Source organism: Sinohyriopsis cumingii, chromosome 8 (genome assembly GCF_028554795.1).
Source record: "Sinohyriopsis cumingii isolate HCF-2022 chromosome 8, ASM2855479v2, whole genome shotgun sequence".
Classification (NCBI taxonomy): Eukaryota; Metazoa; Mollusca; class Bivalvia; order Unionida; family Unionidae; genus Sinohyriopsis; species Sinohyriopsis cumingii.
The window spans coordinates 32828437-32848517 of record NC_142968.1 but is presented as its reverse complement, the minus strand read 5'-3'; the positions used below and the strand labels follow the sequence as shown (position 1 = coordinate 32848517).

At 34.2% G+C, this 20081-nt stretch overlaps 1 protein-coding gene across 7 annotated transcripts in view; it reads right to left on the bottom strand.

Annotated features, from left to right (window-relative positions):
• The window catches only part of LOC149793253 (coadhesin-like), a 56884-nt gene extending 43021 nt beyond the window's left edge, over positions 1 to 13863 (bottom strand). For 6 of the 7 annotated variants that reach the window (XM_089967220.1, XM_089967225.1, XM_089967223.1 and 3 more), the window contains exons 1-4: positions 13734 to 13863; positions 12129 to 12179; positions 5909 to 5988; positions 2491 to 2562 (exon numbers count right to left, since the gene is read on the bottom strand). In XM_089967220.1, the coding sequence (XP_089823346.1) occupies positions 2491 to 2562; positions 5909 to 5988; positions 12129 to 12179; positions 13734 to 13740 (210 nt within the window). In that variant the 5' untranslated portion in view covers positions 13741 to 13863. The remainder of the gene's footprint in view (positions 1 to 2490; positions 2563 to 5908; positions 5989 to 12128; positions 12180 to 13733) is intronic. The other variant, XM_089967221.1, reaches the window with a different exon arrangement.
• Positions 13864 to 20081: the final 6218 nt, after the last annotated feature.

The following is a 20081-nucleotide window of genomic DNA, read 5'->3' as shown; positions in this document are numbered from 1 at the left end:
TACAACCTGTAACAGCATCCCCCTTGTTTCAGTCAAATTTAACTTTTTTCATAACAAAGTATTATAATATTAATAAACAAGTTCGCGTTTAATCTTACAATTTTATATTCATGCAATGGTAATTTTGGAATCCTCTTGTTTTGTTATCACTAGTTTGCGTATTCACGTTTTCTAAAGCTCCTAATCGTGTCCTCTCAAACATTCTATTATACTTCGTTTGTTCTTTTGTTCACTCTTTTACCTACCCAATCATCTGAATCTACCTCTCTCTGCTTGCTTCAATTAATTAAAATATCGACATCATTCAGTATTTAATATGATTTTGAAAAATATAAACTCGTCAGAAAACTCTTACGCCATGGATTTCCAAATATGTTATGCATTTTTGAAAATGTATACCATGCTGTTATCTGAGTCATAGACTTGCTGTCACAAATTAATTGTTGCTTTAAGTTTTAGTAATGTCTAATACTGTCAACATAGACTACGTAAGAGAATTACGAGTGCCAGCCAGCATGCTGACCATATAAGTCCATATTACCTCATCTGTTAATCCGATATCTTGGAAAACAATTTCCATCTGGTAGGTTCATTTTAGTCTACTATACAATTAATTTTATTAACTCTCGATGTTTTTCAATATTCAACGAAACCTTTACAGGCATGTAACTTCAGAGATAATTTAATTTACCCAAAACCTATTGTTATAGTATGTTGTTTTTCTGGTCCCTTGTCGATGATGTATTTTTATAGTCAGTAATAGTGGCGAGTTATTTTAAAATTGTTGCAGGTATATTGTTTCCGATCTTTCTTATTGCTATTTGATTTCAATGTATCTGATTAACAGATAAATGTATATTACTTTTACGTTTTGCATATATGGATATAGAATCGGCATGTTCTTAAGACTGTATTTAACTTGAGTAGGAAATCACACGCGTCCTTTATTCCATTTCTAATATTCAGATCAGTTGAATCTGCCAAAATAGTATGCCACTTTATGCGCTCTGTCTTTTGATTGAGTCGTTATTGTCCAAACATTTTGCGTAATGATCGACACTCTTTCAGGGCCTATATAAGAAAGAGTTGCAGTGCAATAACATTGTATTGTCGCTAAATAAAACATAGTTTAAGCTGTAAGCATTCAAAGTTTTAGTTTTGCTAGAAAATGTGTCACTTCAAATCCTCTCACATAATTAAGTTTATAATTCTCCAATTCAGGATTTCTCTTTAAACATTGTGCATGTTATCTTCTTTCTCGTTTTAAAATTCCAATATTATGTTAAGGAAACATAGGAGTGTCCAGTGCGCTTTGTTGTTGTTTTTATAGGAATTAACGCCATCTTTCAGCACAAGATAGGCCATACATGGCGCGGTCAGTATAAATATTAGGGGGAAAACCCGGGAAAACCCCGTAAAAAAACCCACCGATTAACGAGAAGCTATCAGCAAGCTTTCGCACTCAAATATGTTTAAATCCATCGTTCTAAATCTATGCCAACAATAAGTTCCTTAGCTATAAACAATTGGAACATGTCTTCAATCCTCTCTAATCTATGAAAATTCATATTTATGTCAGCATTTATCATTATAGAAGATAATATATCGGCTACATCTGCGGCTGCTTAATTACGATGTGTTGATTTAAATCCAAATGTATTCATAACAAATTATATGCTTTTACTGTTCAAGGCAGACTTATAAAATTTAAAGGAAAATACTTCTTCTAGACAGAATAACAAAATTTGAACGACAAGCAAGTTGTACTGAGCATTTAGCTGAATTTCTATTTGTGCATTTAATCATACGAAATACCTCACTTATTCCTTCATCACATTACACACTTTTGATCCTATTGCAATCATGGTTTATGTTACTCTTCGTGTGATCACCATTCAATGTAAACTCTGGAAGTCAATACATTTTCTAAGCCCTGAGAGTGTATGTCTTTACGTCGGTGATCATCAAAGTATTACTTTTACCCACTAACCTTTTGAGCACGAAACTCAAGCTTAATCTCAAAGTCCCAAAACATGGACAGTATGCAATTAAATAACGTGTAATGTTGAAATCATATATCATTATGCATAGCCTCAAGTCAAATTCTAGACTTCTAAGCTTATCCACTCCAGATGTTCTCCACTCCTCAAATCTGTTTTCGAGGTTTAGAGCTTGAGATTCAGTTTTCATGGGGACATGTTTTGCAAAGTGGCAATGAAGCATTTGTTTTTCATATCTTCCAGTGGCAGGGATCAATCTTCTAACTGGAAAATCACACCTTACGTTTCGTGCACTTTTTAAAACCTCTTCTTGTATAATGTGGCGTTTATCGGTTCCCAATCATAGTTTTGGCTTTCTCTGACAAAAGAGTCCTCCTGAACCGAAAATGTTCTTCTGGCAAACATAATTGCAGTCTAGCCTTTTGTCAATCCGTATGCAAAATTGATTTTACTTCAAACGAAATATATTTTAAATTTAGAATATACTTACCAATCCATCCATACAGCCAACATTGTATATAATGTAACCATTTGTCGTCACATATGATTCTATGGAACATTTCTGTAGAAAAAAGAAGCTAATAAACGTAATAGATAAAGAATCTTAGTCCAGTGTCCATGGGGTCTGAGCATTTTGTAACAAGTTGAATAATAATGTTTGCTATGGCCGGCTTCCAAAATTAACATATTATATTATTCGTCTAATTTCATGTATGTATCAAAAATAAGAGTTTAATTTATGTGAATCAAATATCAGAATATCCAATGATCACTTTTATTATCTATGAAAGTCCAACATCGATGAGTTTCACATAGGTCAACAACTCAAATAAGTTTCCAATTAACACGATTTTCATATGTATGTGTACAATTAGCACCACTCTGAGACTTTATGTATCACACAACCGACTCGCATCTTACATTTTCTGTCAACAATTGATGTGTTCAACATTTTCTCAGAAACCAAACGTGGCTGAGAGCTAACATAAAAAGTGCTCTGAATACAAACAACTAATGCATATCCGCTATTAATTAATACCAACGTAGCTAACCAAAAAAAACGAATACAAACAAAAAATAAATTTAAACAACTATTTTTCAAACACCACTGAAGAGCAGTTAACCAAATTAGCTGGAACAAATCTTCACATATATACCTCTCATACTGGCATATATGTCGATGAGCCACGATACAAAGGTTGTATATGCTGTAAAACTATAAAAACAGTCGGAAGAATTTTCAAAACCAACTAAAAATGACTCTGTTGAATTTATACAAATACCACTGATATGATATCAAATGAGGCCGCAGTTATCCAACACAGAAGCATTTTAAAACAATTCTTCCCGCAAGCCGAATTTGACCAAAGTGGATCCATTTGCTAGTAAAGGTCCCTTAAAACTTCTATAAAGTTACCGATCTCCAATAGTTTTGAGGCAGCCGGCAGCAAAGAAAAAACAACAGGCTGTTTCGCTAAAACAACGCAGGGCAAATATCACGGTGTTCTAGAAGTTAATGAGTACAATAGGGCTTTATGTATAATGCACCAAGATACAACATCATTTGGTGGGGTAAGATTGGCTCACTATGTTGATTTGTCTTACAAAGGACTAAACACTAACAGGTTCTTTTCTAACCCGAGTAGATTCTTGATTATTAGGTTGTATTGATATTGCGAAGCCATGGAGTCTCACATAAGTCACTTATCAAGTCATTAATCAAAGCATTACCATGAACATTACCTGAATTTTGAAACTTAAACATCTAACTGTCCAAGACATAGATGCAGATAAAGGTTATACAACAATGTGACCAAGTTATCTCAGAAAAATTGAAGCAATTAAAAGATATTACAAAGTTATAATGAAAATGACAAACCTTGAAGTTTCATAAAAGCGAATTATATATTCAGAAACTGAGATTAAACGTGGATTCACTAGCAATAACAACAAAATACAAATAAGCAAAGGATAGATAAGTGAGAGAGAGAAAGAAAGAGGGTGAGGGGGAACGAATGAAAACAAATTCGTGACCATATGTTGTTTTTTTTTTTGGGGGGGGGGCATATATAACAAGTTACAGGACAATTCTCACTATACAGTACTTAAAGAGTTAATAATAAACAGTTTATCTGATATTTCGGGTCTCAAACAATTCAGTAATTGTAATAATAAATAAACTCCAATCCAAACAAAACAAACTGATAGCAACGGTATTATAATAAATTAGGGGTACGCGCATTTGGTTATAGCGCTCCGTTTTAAGGAATTCTAAAATCTGTGTGATTATTTGTTTGATTATGTGAACTCGGTCCTGTGACAATATCCCTCAGCCCGAATAAAATAGCGTTATTAGTAGCAAACGTCACGGTGTGGAGTGTTAGTGAGTTTCCATGACACCATGGTTTACTTTTGGTGAATTCAGGTCAGAGCCGCATGAATGTCCCTGGAGTTTCATAGTCCCTATTACAATCTGTTTGAGTATATTGATCGTGTGACTCCAGGTGCAGTATTTAAGATTGGAGACTTGTATGATTAATAATGAAATAAACGAGAAGAGACTGTTCCGTCGTCAGGAGGTACCGTTATTGTTGCCATGGTGGCAACTGTTACGTAAATTTACGGGCGAAATGTAGCTTAAAACCTTGGTTTCGCTGGCCTAATGTAGCGTAGCATCAGTAGTTCCCTGAACTGGGCAGTGTATAGTTTTATGGCGTAAAATGCTGACGGTACGTTTGGCAAAGTTAACGACGGGCAACCATGCAGAGGTATGATTGATAGTCAATTGGGAAGTTATGAAATATGTGGTCTTTTGTTAATTATAGTAAAATTATTACAGAATGGACACGTTGAACCTTCTAGTTTACAGCAGTAGTTGTATGGAAGTCTTTGGAAATAGGGGAGACTTGTGACATCAGACGTAAATACGCCTGGACTTTACATCGCTCGGTCAAGTAAAACCCTTGGATTGTAAGAGTATAATGACAGGAAATATGTTTACAGTAATTTCATTTATTAAATCTAGCATTAGTTATGTCCCACAGACCATTCCGGCGAGGGATTTGTAAGGATGGGAATCACAGAGAAAAGCCTCGTCAAATAAAGAAGCCTTCTCTAATAATGTGGGACATTATTACCACAACAATACCCAACTTGATTTAAATATAGAGCAATGGTACTGGAACCATTTTTAAGATTTCGCTCCTTCAGCCCAGCATCAGGGAGAGGTCTGAGCTAGAAACTAAATACGTGTTATGCCCATTTACACCATGGGATAATTTTTCTATCATGTTAATGGACGTTTGTCTAGACTAGTTTGTCAACTTGATGAGATGACGGACGCACAGGAAGAGGTTATCAAATCATGGTATTTAAAACCTGTCTGGATAATGACGCTGTAAAGTATAGTTGCAAAGTTATGTCATTGTGTGGTATAATAATTTTAATGATATGATGTCATTAATCTATTAGCGAGATATTCATAAGAAAATTGAATTTGTCCGAATAACGAGAAACGTGCTTAATTTATGGTTTTACTAGTAAAGTATTGTAATTCTATATATTTTTTTTTATTTGCTTTCTAGAGGGTTTATTGTAACTTAGCCTGTCAAAAGTGGAACCATTATTATTCTGGAGTTTAGAACAGAAAGAAAATGTTTACTGCGGTTGTGAACCAAGTCCTTATGTGAAATAATTTGATTTTGTCCCTTTTTTCTTCTTATTCTTTCTTTTCTTGTGGTAGGGGTCATTGATTAAACTACTATTCCTTTTTCAGAACTCTCAATTTATTTTGTCATCAAATAAGTCATTGGTTATTATTGTTCATAGCCGTATACAATACAAAACTGGCAAGACTTTTGACTCAAGTCACTGTCGCATTATATATTATACACGTAGTTGTACGATACCTCATGACTGCCACATTCCTGTACGTATTCACAATCACGTGGTCTGGCAGAATCTGTGCAGCTAAGGCATGTTAAGGCGACTGAAATTTACAAACAGAATTAAAAGCAAATGTTAAATGGTTTTTGACAATAAATTTAGCAATGTCCTTATAGTAAATATCATGTTGGTTCAACTACTTTTCTATGAATAGTTAGATGATGATAACATTTCTGAATGGCCAGTGATACGCTGGTTCCCATTATAAGACATTCCGTATTGAACAATCATAATTATGCTTTTCAACTGAAGCTTTAGAGGGAATTGCGCGAGAAAACTATTACATTTTAATATTTATATTTAGGTTTCGCTTGCATTTTTGCGCAGTTTTAAAGTAAATCCTAGGCAGGCAAATGTACACTGTTTGTTCGTACTTATCTTCATGGAGACAGAAAGTCATAGATATGTTATTTTCAGATTCTCCTTTACGTTCGAATGTATTTTATAGAGTGGGTATTTCTCAAACAAAGATATTTTAAACATAGTTTTACACGTTACCCGTACAAGAAGAAACAAGTAAAGATTCATATTCGTAATGATATATTTTTCTCTGTTGATTAGCTCCTAAAATATAAATAATGTAGGCATTATATGACCAATTGCAATCAAATTCTGTCAAATTTCGAGCCCGAAAAAGTACACTTGTATATACGATACATCAGGATTAGGTTGTGCTGATATTTAGAGAGGCGTTACGTCTAATATGATATAGATTATACTGATGTTACAGCATTGTGATGAATATGAGGGATATAGCATTCCATCCAATATGATATAGAATATACTGATGTTACAGTATTGTGATGTGTATGAGGGATATAGTATTCCATCCAATATGATATAGAATATACTGATGTTACAACACTGTGATGTGTATGAGGGATATAGTATTCCATCCAATATGATATAGAATATACCGATGTTATAGCATTGTGATGTGTATGAGGGATATAGTATTCCATCCAATATGATATAGAATATACTGATGTTACAACACTGTGATGAATATGAGGGATATAGCATTCCATCCAATATGATATAGAATATACTGATGTTACAGTATTGTGATGTGTATGAGGGATATAGTATTCCATCCAATATGATATAGAATATACTGATGTTACAACACTGTGATGTGTATGAGGGATATAGTATTCCATCCAATATGATATAGAATATACTGATGTTATAGCATTGTGATGTGTATGAGGGATATAGTATTCCATCCAATATGATATAGAATATACTGATGTTACAACACTGTGATGTGTATGAGGGATATAGTATTCCATCCAATATGATATAGAATATACTGATGTTATAGCATTGTGATGTGTATGAGGGATATAGTATTCCATCCAATATGATATAGAATATACTGATGTTACAACACTGTGATGTGTATGAGGGATATAGTATTCCATCCAATATGATATAGAATATACTGATGTTATAGCATTGTGATGTGTATGAGGGATATAGTATTCCATCCAATATGATATAGAATATACTGATGTTACAGCACTGTGTGGTATATGAGTGATATAGTATTCCATCCAATATAATATAGAATATACTGATGTTACAGCACTGTGTGGTATATGAGGGATATAGTATTCCATCCAATATAATATAGAATATACTGATGTTACAGCATTGTGATGTGTATGAGGGATATAGTATTCCATCCAATATAATATAGAATATACTGATGTTATAGCATTGTATGGAATATGAGGGATATAGCATTCCATCCAATATGATATAGAATACGCTGTTGATATAGTATTCATTCCAATGTGACAAGGAATATATTGATTATAATTCCATCCATTGTGATATGAAAAAAATAAATGTTTCTTTAATATATGAAACGAAAAGAAATTAAGACTGTTCATACTGTAAACGATCATCACCAACATTATAAATCAGATGATCGTTTCCACAATAAACTAAATTCGTAATTATTTTAAATGTGACTAAGATGGTCCTAGAGGCGATGGAAACATGTTGGCCTGAATGAAAACAGATCTGTGCTAGTGAAACATAGATGAGAAGGATAATTCTAGAAAACCTGATTTTGAGCGGTGTTAGTCATCTATATGCAGTATATAGTTAGAGTTATATTTTACCCAAACCTTCATTTCGACACAAAGATTCCATATAGAAGCATATATTAATCCTACTGGTTTATTACGAGTTTATGCAGTACCAAACTTCAATTGAAAGAAATTAACCATAACAAGCAAACAACGGTATCCAAATATAGACATAAGCATGTACACTAGGGTATACATAGTTATGGTAATGTACATCATCAACAGCTGGCTAATAATAATAAAAGAGGTGGAAATTAACAGACAGTATATTTAAAGCTTAGATGACATTGTCCTCAAACCCACTATTTCGAGCTTGTATAGGTGTGTAGATGCTTTTTTACATCCCATTTCCTAAATAAGTATCATTTGTCTGAAATATTTACTAAGCAGATTCTAATGTTTAAGAACAAACCTATATATTGTTTATTTAATAATTAAGTTGCATTTTTTAATAATGTCATTAAAACTTTTCAGAAAGGTAAGTCTAGATTCTTTGCATCAAATCTTAATAGGTAAGTTTAATCCCGTGCTTGTGCAGGACACCCAAGTGAACAGACTAAAAGGAGAGAATGTGTGCATAATTTGGGGAGATTAAGTGATGTTCAAATTGGAAAATTAAAAGAATTTTATTTTCCAATGGACTTCCCATGAAAAGTATATATGCTATATTCACATATTTATTTATTTATTTATTTATTTTGAAAACCTACTAAGTATACTTCTGTTGAATGTATAAAATTGCCACTGTTGTGATATGAAATGTTGATCCAGCATCAGCTTTGTTCAAACATAATTGCGCGAAAAAAGTCAGACATTTTCATTCATTTGTCGACCTACAGAGGGCTTTGCTTCATGATTCTAACAAGGATTTTGTTAAAAATTAGTAGAAGTCCACAAAGATAAAATGTGATAAAAATAATTAATAAATAAACAAATTCATTGAATTATCAGTAACTTTGTTCAGGTCATTTACAAACAAATGAAAATAAAAGATTATAAATTGCACTGTTCTATCTCAAGCGTGTATGCTTAATCCTGCTAAAAGTCTTTTAATTTTGTATGTGAAATTCTAAACAGTTTCAAAATGTGTAAAACATTATAGATTGTTCTCAAGGCCTGAAACTCCGATCGGGTTAAATATATATGCATACAAGATGCGAATGAGTATTCATTTGTGCACGTTGAAAATTTGTTACCCAATTTGGCCAAAATCTTCTCGAGACAGACGTACAACCGTATGTAAGCACGTATGGACTACAGCATACCTCATGGATTGGCGCAGGCACGTGACGCTCGCGTAACTTCTTTATATGTTTATGTTCCTGATTCGATCATTTTGTTTTTCTTTAGTTATTTTGAAAACTTTGTTATTGTACGGCAGACGTACTTTACGAACAGAAATGTTTTCTAAAGTTGATCATGCAGTACATTTCAGAGACTCTGTAGAGCATAGTACATACCATGAAAAGCATGATACAAGGATTCGTTGTTTAAATGCATCTGAACCTAATAATTGGAGACATTAAACACATTGCTCATATAACTGCATCTCTTTCATCCATGTATTATGAAGCAAATAGTTTTTTATACATGATATGTAGTTAGAAATGTTGACCTGATATGGTGACTGACACTTCGTTCTTGGTGATGAGAGAATGTGTGTGTGTGTGTGTGTGTGTGTGTGTGTGTGTGTTAGAAAGCGTTCATTTTGGGTCGATGCCTGATCTATACAAACTGATCTGCATCACGCCCAACTGAGCACATGTAGCTGAATTCATCCAGCATATCATGCAGGACTGCTGGTTTTATCGTTGGAAACGACAGCCTGAGGAAATTAAAATGCGTCCATATATTCGAACGAAATAACTATCGATAAATAAAGTGATGTGATTTAGTAACCATTTTGATATAGATAAATAAATGGACATGACATGTTTACATGAAGAAGAAAGTTAAATAACATATATATTTATCAACTCGTCGCTCAACACTCGCTCTCTCTCAACACACACACAAACACACACCCGCAGACAACCATGCCGACGGGCTGTCCATTAGACATATAAGGCAGCTGCCTAGAACTGTAAAACTTTCAGGGGGACGGCAAATTTTAAAGTATAGACATATGGTATCATTTATTGTGTAGAAAAGATGCAGTAGTTAAATTTTTTTTATTCTTTGAAGACATGAGTGTTTTAAGACTTTGGTTTATACACAAAGGGGGGGGGGTTTGCAGTAATTATGCAGTAATTATGACAGTTCCTAGCGGTAGTAATATTATAAATGTTTCATTGCGGGCAGACACAGAAAAGAACACTACATTCTGCAATGAGAAATGCTACCTATATGTCATTCAAAATGGACAAGACATTTTAGCCCGATATTATTTTGGACGCTATGTTATAGTTTCTCTTGTCGTCGCCCTCTTTGTGACCGTATGTAACAGTATGAATTTGTAAATTTGTAAGATCTTATGGCAATGCATAACTGAGACAGCTTATTGAGCGGACAGTTTGATTCGTAAAAAGTAAAGTGTCAAGTCGGTTTAGGTACCGTATTAAGTCCCTAGGCTGTGATGTTTAGAGTCACTGGCTTGAAACCTTTATGATGTTTAATTAGAGTCCATTGATAACGGTCAGAAAAATGGACGAGACAATGTTAATTTGGGGATTTTAGCATCGAAATATGACATAGTTCAAACGATGCAGAGACAATGTTTGTATCAGTTGAAATATCTGTCTGTGGGTGAGACTTACCGGTAATTGGTTTATGAGGAAAAGTAAAAAATATGAGGTTTTACGATTATATGCTCTTAAAACTGCATGGAAAAAGAGCGAAAAGCAACAAGCTTTGAACATAATCGACAAATGTTTTATTTCCCTAGAATACAAAGGGAAAATAAAAATAATCAACTTACGGTATTGCGAATTAAATCACATGATAATCCTAGACTTACAGACATAAGTCCTAATAATGTAAAGTTTTGAATAAACTTTAGTAGAAGTCTAAAATAAGCCCAACGCTAAAGTGATGATGTGCCTGTATCAGCATGTATTGTGTTCTTGTTGTACCAGCGATCGTTTCTTGAAACGTTGTAATATAATTTTAAGTTTGCATAAACTATAAATCACAGTGAAAAACTCTGTACAAGAATACTATTTTTTATAAACACTCTGTATTTGCATAGAATATTCACTTGACTTGAACAATTTGAAGAAATAAATTCCAGCCCGAACGAACTGTGGAACGCAACAACAATACAATCTGATTCTGCTAGATCGTAAGAACGAATGAATAAATGTTCCAGCGACAAGATATGTTCTTGTACCTGACCTAAGGTCGCAACTAGCACTTTATATAAAGAAAAGTAATGGAAAAAAACATTACTAGACTGCTAGAATAGAAGCTAGAGAGTCTAGAAAGCACGAGGTGTGTGCATCAATTTCATGGAACTTTGTTTTTATGAGCGTATCACACAAGAGTAGATTATATGAAAGTTTTTCTCACACGTTCGAAATTTTGATACGGATATCTTTGTGAAAAGATGCTTACAAAATATAGTAAGATTAGCTTATGCGTAAACCATACTAGGTTACTTCATGAGACGGCAAGGTGGACAACAATATATAAAGCTATTGTAACATTGGTTGTGTTGGTAATGTTGTATGTGTGACGAATTTGAATCGCACGAAATGGATTACATTCCCTTAAAGTGTATCGTCTACTTGAAGATAGCCATACAGACATGAGAAACTGATGGCTTGACCACACCTTGATAAGAGTAGAATTTAATTTATACGTTATAGGTCATGTTACAACAACACTGGTGCATACACGTAATCAATAAAATACGGATTCTTCATAAAAAGGAAACAAGAACAGTTCTGATAAGTTTTGTTTATGAATCAGGATATTAAAATAAGTTGGGATAATCGACAATGTTCCTTATCGACGGCAGAATTATAAATGATAGCATATGGAAATTTAAATAGAATGATAACTGATTAATAAAATGTCAATTATATTATAACGACTATTTAAGATTCACGTTATTATTTGAGAAAGAAATATTTATGTCACTTACCAGTTCTTGAAACTACAACGCAGATAAAAGCTGCCAAACTTACTGGCGTACCTGTAATTAGATCATGAAAGTCCGTACAATTTAGGTCTGTATCAATGTGTTGTGTGTGTCTCTGTGTGTGTGTGTGTGAGAGAGAGAGAGAGAGAGAGAGAGAGAGAGAGAGAGAGAGAGAGAGATTGAAAGGGATAAATAATGAAGCTGTATGACTATATTGTTACTTTTATTATGCTGGTTCTCTAACACTGTCTGTCTTATGCTGTTTTGGTTGACACATATTTTGTCGGGTAAACACGTTAGGCCATTTTATATTCATAATAGAATATATGATGTATTTGGTCTAGAACTGTGTACCACGACAAAATTTTGTACTGAGGTATTTCTGAACATCACCGGATACTTTCAAGTTATAATGATAATATACAACGTACCAACAACTCAATGTTATGTGTCAGTGGAATGACATTACTTTGGGTTCTTTTGTTTGTTTGGGCTGTTTGGGTTTTAAAAAAAATTATTTCTGTCAATTAGCTGCTAATATGTATCTATATCTATATCATTATCTTCACAATAGCACCATATTATACTCATTAAATAAAATAAATGTCTTGTTATGAAAAAGAAATAGAAATCACAGTTCCAAAGAAAATCGCTGCCGAGCACAGGAAAAGAAATTATCAGTACCTTATAAGAACTTAACTTTATAATGTGTTAGTTGTTGTATATATTGTAATAATGTCTAGAGACAATGTACTGACATAAGAGATTGTTGATACAAGTAGGATAATTTAGTGACTTGAGAAATTACGTAAAGTTAAAACAAAAAAGAACTACTCTCCTGACAATCTCGGAAAGATTCGCAGTCCTAAGAGGGAATAGATGTACTTAACAAATTAACGCACGCATATGATTAAAAATGAATCGGCACAAATATTATTCACAACTTCCCATTTAGCCTCCATATTGACATGCATGACACGTCAGACACATGTGACTAAAGGATTTTACAAATAATTACAGTTGTCCTATTCAAAATGAATTTATGACAAATATAACTCTTTGTAAAAGAAATAATAATAATAATAATAATAATAATAATAATATCTTGTCATGAAAGATGAACACTCGCTATTAATATCATCCAGTTTGTAACAAGATGATTTGGAAATTTATTGAAATTGCTTGCTAACGGAAACTACCGTGTTAACGATACAGTGCACAAGTATATACGTACTATCCCAAAAATATCGCGTTATAGAGGACTATCAGTAATAACGCGCACCTCTTCGACATACCAAATTATGCATATACAGCTGCGTACGAGGGATTGAGGCGCCGAGGCGTGGGGTACTCTATAGTGGTCCCTCTAATATGGTACAAAAAGCAGTTTTTATTTTAGGGCCCATCCATCTTCTCCATCTGCAAATAAACATTTTGTCAAAAATAACACACACATTATCACGACTGAACAACACCGTCCCTCTACTCCAGGCGTCCGGAGTCAATTGTCCAACCCCTTCCCTTCGTACCTCTACTATATATGTATATATATATGAAGAAACTGAAGAATAATCAAGATTATAACTAGTTTGATCAAATCAAACTTACAGTTCATTGCTTGGTTCTGTCAGTTTATCAAACAGTCGTTCTTACGCGAGTAAAATTCCTAATAGTTCATTCAATACAAGGAAGTCTTTGCAGTATATATGATAAGACTAGCCTTATCGTTTAAACCAACTTTGAAGAAAGAGATCTCGTCATTTAACAGGATTGTACATAGGAATACTGTTAGGATGGGCTATAGGTAATACACCTGTCGTGTAAATCCCATATTAATAGTCCTCTTACCCTGGTATCATCCAAAACATTTGCAAGGGATGATCATATTTGAACCTGCGAAAATATTTGCACCAGTGCAAAGATAGATACTTATGTAGTTGAAAATATGTGATGTATTTTCTAAATGGGTTAGAAGAAAAATACTAGTATGCAGATGAGATATATCCAAGTACAAGCCTGACAATTATTGGTCGCAAAATACAACTATCATTTCTGAAATTATGTTACTGAAAAACTGCATTTGCTCTTGACCTGAATGTTATAGATGACTTTTGTCATCATCACTATCATCGTCATCTGTAGATAACAAGAACATAGGATATATATATATATATATATATATATATATATATATATATATATATATATATATATATATATATATATATATTGCATTCACGTGGACTTAATAACATGTCCTTCCATTTATCTATCTCTTATATTATATCTATCTCTTATAGTATATACCTCAGCACAATAAATCATACAATGCACAGACATCTTGTAGAAAAAGTCATATAGATACACCCCCAACCTGACTGAAAAGCAATGTAGAAACAAATACACTCTCCAAGACTGAGCTAAAGTTATAAAAAAATAATAATCAGGGTTTCAATTCTTGCCCAAACTTAAAAAATAAACAATAAAATCGAAATAAAATAAAAAGAAAGAGAAAAAATAAAATCCACACGAGTTTTAATTCAAAGGTAGGCTCTCTTAGCGAAATTTGCACACCTTTAAATTTAAATATGTGCAAATTTGCTTTAGCTGGCATCTTATTTATGGGCACATTATGCATATTGTGCATGTAAATAATAGAACGTGTGTACATTTTACACATATCTCAACTGATATATTTACATTACACGCTTTCTTCTCTTCACCTAAATACTAGTACGTGTATACACTTGACACGCATGTCGACTGAGTAATATAAATGATGACGTTTCATTCCCACACGTAACTATCATTACAGATACGTGTGTACATTTTATACTGAAATGTAATTACATTTACGTGAGATGCTGTGACACAGTGCTGGACTCTCAACCGAAAAGGTGCGGGTTCAAATCCTACCACTGATGTAGCACGTCAGCAACCGTTGTGTGTCCTTAGCACTAAATACCCTACTTGTGTTGTTGTGCCGTAAAGTACCAAACGCATGTATACTTTACATGCATGTACACTGATGAATGGTAACCTTACCATTTCACATACCGTTCTAAAGCACGTCATATTTTGTATTTAGTTCAACAGTCAGTGTGATTAAAACGCATAAACACAGATAGTGGCAAATATATAGACAAGCACAGGGTTGTTCATGTCCAACACCGGTTTATGGATCCACGCGGCCATGGATAAACTTTTGAAATCCATCCTGCTGTCAAAACTGAAGCACTTGTTTTGCATCCGTTCCATATTTAACCCAGGCTTATTTATGTCTAACAAATGAATAACCTGTTTAGGACCAGAATTGTTTCTCAATAAAGGTAAGCCCCTCCCTGCACCATCGAGAAAATTAAAGGATCATTCCCTTAGGGAAACTAGTCCTGCACTTTGTGGTGAATTTCCGCGAAATTTTAAATATTGTCTGATGACTCTAATATCGACGAAACCGAAATCAGCCAAATTTGAGAGTAATGGCCCCTTTTTACTTAGCACACGCTCAGGTATATATCAAAATGTTGTTAATACATATACTTTTTTAAAACTTTTATTGGAACTACTATTAAACTTAATATATACGACTGGGGCTCGTAAAGTCGCTGACAATTTACATAAAAATAATATAATGTACTGGCACTTGACCCGATTCTCGTGAACCTATTTAATAATCGACGCTGATAGTATAAGCTACACTTCACGCAGCATGATAGTTTAGTATTGGTTGTTCAGTTCAGATACTTGACTTGTTAGACCTGCATCAGATTCGAGTCGTTATCACATGTTCTCCATCGTTATCGCTCGACATAACCGTGATCGCTATACAAGTGCTGAATGGAAAACTGCTCCGCTCATTTGATTGACTAAAACTGAGAACTCAGTATGCGTAGTACGTTATCGTTAGGGATCACATACGTATTTTCCGTAAAACTAAACAAAATCATATATATCTCCTTTTTATGAACTGCGGCCTATTTTCCGTCCATCGGTTTTTTCTTCTTCTATTTGCTACTATATTTACCAATATTGTTTTAGGTAAAGATAAACTGAAAATGTATTCGAAAGATTTATTTTAAAGGATAGGCGACAGCAGCGTCTAAATCTTTAAGTCAGAATCATTAAAGGGGAGTGGCTGATGTATCGCCTGCTGTACAGTGTAAAAACTCTTGTTGCACATGGAATTTCCATGTGACGTAGGACGATACACTGTAATATTGATTTCGGATAAAGTTCGATATCCATTAAATTTTTTACTTGTACGTTTAAATGAAACGATGCAATTTACTCCAAGAACCATACCTATTATTGAAGGCTGAGCTTCAGCTTCAGCTCTGTGCTCAACAAGTTTCGAAAATGCATGGCCTGGGTCCCAGTACATACTCAACTATCCAAGGACCGTAGCCAAATATCAGTACTAATTGATATTACCCTAGTCAAGGAAAGGTTTCGTGACTTAACGTACGGCAGTTCAACGGGTATTTTATTTAAACATTTTTATACTAAAGTCAAATTGGGGGCTAAATAAAGATTAAGCTGACATCAAAGTGACTGAATACTATTGAATTTAAATTGGCATTTGTTCCGTCTGTCAGAGGAAACAATTTTTGGTCATCTTTTAAGTGAACTCTTGAAATATAAATCGAGGTTGATAGTCATATTAAGGAATATAAATAAGCTCTGGTAAAATTTTAAACAGAATACAAAATATTAATGTGATAATAATTCATTTATGACTAGATTTTTGTATTCTACCTACTGTCCTCTTATTCATATTTGTAAATGGCAAAGTACATGTTCATACGTCGGCTTGCAGCCAGTGGTTAAAGCGCATGCTTTGTTTTGAAAACTTTGCAAGAAATTCAACCTTATTTAAAGATACAAGTGACATGAAGGCGAGTCTCGTGGGTTGGAACAAATAAAGAGTTAGAGAACTTAGTCTTTGAAAGAAGAACTACTTTATTTGACTGTAAGTTACATGTGACGGATACCTAGAATAATGTGGTGAATTTGTGTCCATCACTTTACGCGCTGAAGAACTTTGACCCTTACCATAAATAATGCCACCCGAAAACTTCATTTCCTTGTAGAGATACTAGTAAAATTATCTTATCGCCTTAGATGGCTGTACAATTTTAAAGGGGTGCAGAATATGTCCCTACAATGACCTGTGATATTTACGTTGAATATGCCGTAGTGAATGTGGCGCCTAACACGTATTCTAACAAAGAAACGCGTTTGCCAAATTTATTCGATCTGACCTACACTTGAATCGTTGACTTCTGTAGATAAAGGTAAGGAAGATAAACGGAAAATGCCAACCCATGGTCTTGACCTTAAAACTAAAACCCGCAGTGTGGTAGACTACGTGCTGTCTAGTACACCAAACATCACCAATTTATCTCTTATGGTACTGAAGGTACATAGAAAAAAAAATTCGAACGTGTAAACGAAAGCGATGGAATCAGATTAAGCAATTCTCGAGAGTGGTTGGATTACAAAAATAACAAAATTACAAAAGTAAAACGTACACATCGACCCACCCGCTAAAAGCATATCCACATTCATGCAACAAGAGCATCTTTGACAGCGGATTCTAAGAATGGACAGACGGTTTGCTTGGTTAAGAAGTAAATACGGTCGTCTTTAATAGAGATCAACTACATTTAATACTTATCTCTTTTAAACCAAATACTACACTAATTATCGATAACTAATTGAAACGTATATATCCTTGTTTATATTTGAGTCTTCGTTGTGTTTGTTTTATTACTACCACCGGCATCAGAGTGGTGTAAAGCTCTCGCCTTTATTGAAGAATGTGCTCTTATCTCTGTCATTGTTGTTTAGAGAACCAGTATCAGCCCATGTCGACATGAGAGAAACTTCACCAGTAGTCTCCCATTCAAGTGATGCCAAGCACGTCCAATAGAAGATACATTTAATGAGTTACAAACAGTTTAAATTAGAAAATGGTATTCTCTCCTCAGAAACTCATATTCAAGATTGTTTAATAACTGTAATAACTGGCACTTTTTGACTGGAATTGACTGGAATTGGCCTACGCTTATACTTAAGAAGAATATTACAAAATGTGTAAAAATGGTTTGGAGCTTTATAACACAGAAACAGATGCAGGTTATTAGATAGGATGCAGTCGAAGTCAAGGACGTCTCCATGTTAAGGTCAAGGAAGCTGACCCAGTTTTGTCCATTGCTCGTATTAAATCCCTTATCAGTCAGTCATAAGTCCAGTATGCTAACCACAGAGTCAACGTGGCTCCCTGGTATGAAATTGTCCCAGGAAACCAATAACTAGTACACTATAGCTAACTAGTACCACATCTCAGTCAAGTTGCGAAGTCGACCATTTGATTAAATGGCAAATAGATATCCCCAGAAAACCGGTTAATTTTCAAAAGGCAATTGAAATAAAGAGTGCATCATGTTTTGTACAAATATGCAGTTAAAATCGAGATAGTAATGTGAAAAAAAAAACCGCACATCCACTGAGATTTACAGGATTCAGGACCATACTTTAAGCCAGATTAAATCATGCATACCATCTCACGCAATATCACCTGGTTCATGTGCATCTGCGTGACAGAAACAATTTCGTGGCACATTTTGAGAAATAAATCAGGATTTTGTAAGAGTGTAAACAGAATGGTATTTTTGCAGTTTTGTAATGGTTTTAAATATGTTATATAAAACAAATGATAACCATAGGCTGCTAACTGCCCTGGGGTGTGATAAAGAATAGGGTAAAGGGTTTAAAGGCAAATTAATCTAAGTATTGGAAGTGGTTTTCAAGTGCACATGCACATTTTGTTCATAAATTGATGTGATCGTGCAATCAATGTAAGATTGGGATCCAGCTTTTATATACAAGATAGGCACTGACTGCTTCAATTCTTATTATATGTGCCAGTCTCAACTAACTACGTCTTTACTTTAATGTCTGTGGCACAAAATGTTTATAAATTCCATTACAATACAATAAAGACACGAAGATTGCAATATTGTTCTTAAACTAATAAACGTTAGCATTCAAATGTGTAAATACTTCTGACAGAAATATAAGCTTTCATTAAGCTGGTATGATATACATACATATGGCAGGACAAGGTACCAAACACAGAGGTGCTTACCCAGGCCGGAATGACACGTATCCACACAATGCTGTGCAAGACACAATTCCAATGGGCTGGCCATGCTGTCCGCATGCCGGTAGAACGCCTACGTTAAAATGTCTTCTATGGAGAGCTGCAGCAAAGCAAGAGATCTCACGAAGGTCATACAAGAGTTAAAAGGACACCTTCAAGGCCTCGTTGAAGAAATTAGGCATTGATGAGGACAGCTGGGATGGTGTCGCTGATAATCGAACTGCTTGGCGCAGTTAAGTCAATGCCGGTCCGGCAGTGTTTGGGTAGAAATGATCGGTGGACGCAGCTCAGAAACGTTATCTGCGCAAATCCAGGAATAGCAGTTCCGCAACTCCCAGTAAGCAGCCTGTACATCCACTGCATCGGCACCGATGGACAAAAGTCATAATGATATACAAAACCTTCTGATATCAAATCAATATATTCCTAATATGTTTTAATTTTACAGAAATGTTTTTACAATAAATTTCAGATAACAAAATTTGATAACTTTTTTCACAGCCAGGATATGCTTTAATCCGAATATTCTGTTACGACTGTAATATCTATGTGGCTTATCTTGCATTGTTTAGTACCAATCAGAACAGGGATAGGTAAAGTAGTATAAATTGTATTATTCTCTATAAAAAAGAACATTTACACGACAATATATTTAAGTGCATGAGTATCATAACCACACGATCTGCAGGTGAAAATTGTTTACTTTTTACAGTTCTTCAAATTTAATCTGTTACAATATGTCAAGGAATGCAGTTTGATTCCACCTCGGATGCGAGAGGTCATTGGTTCAA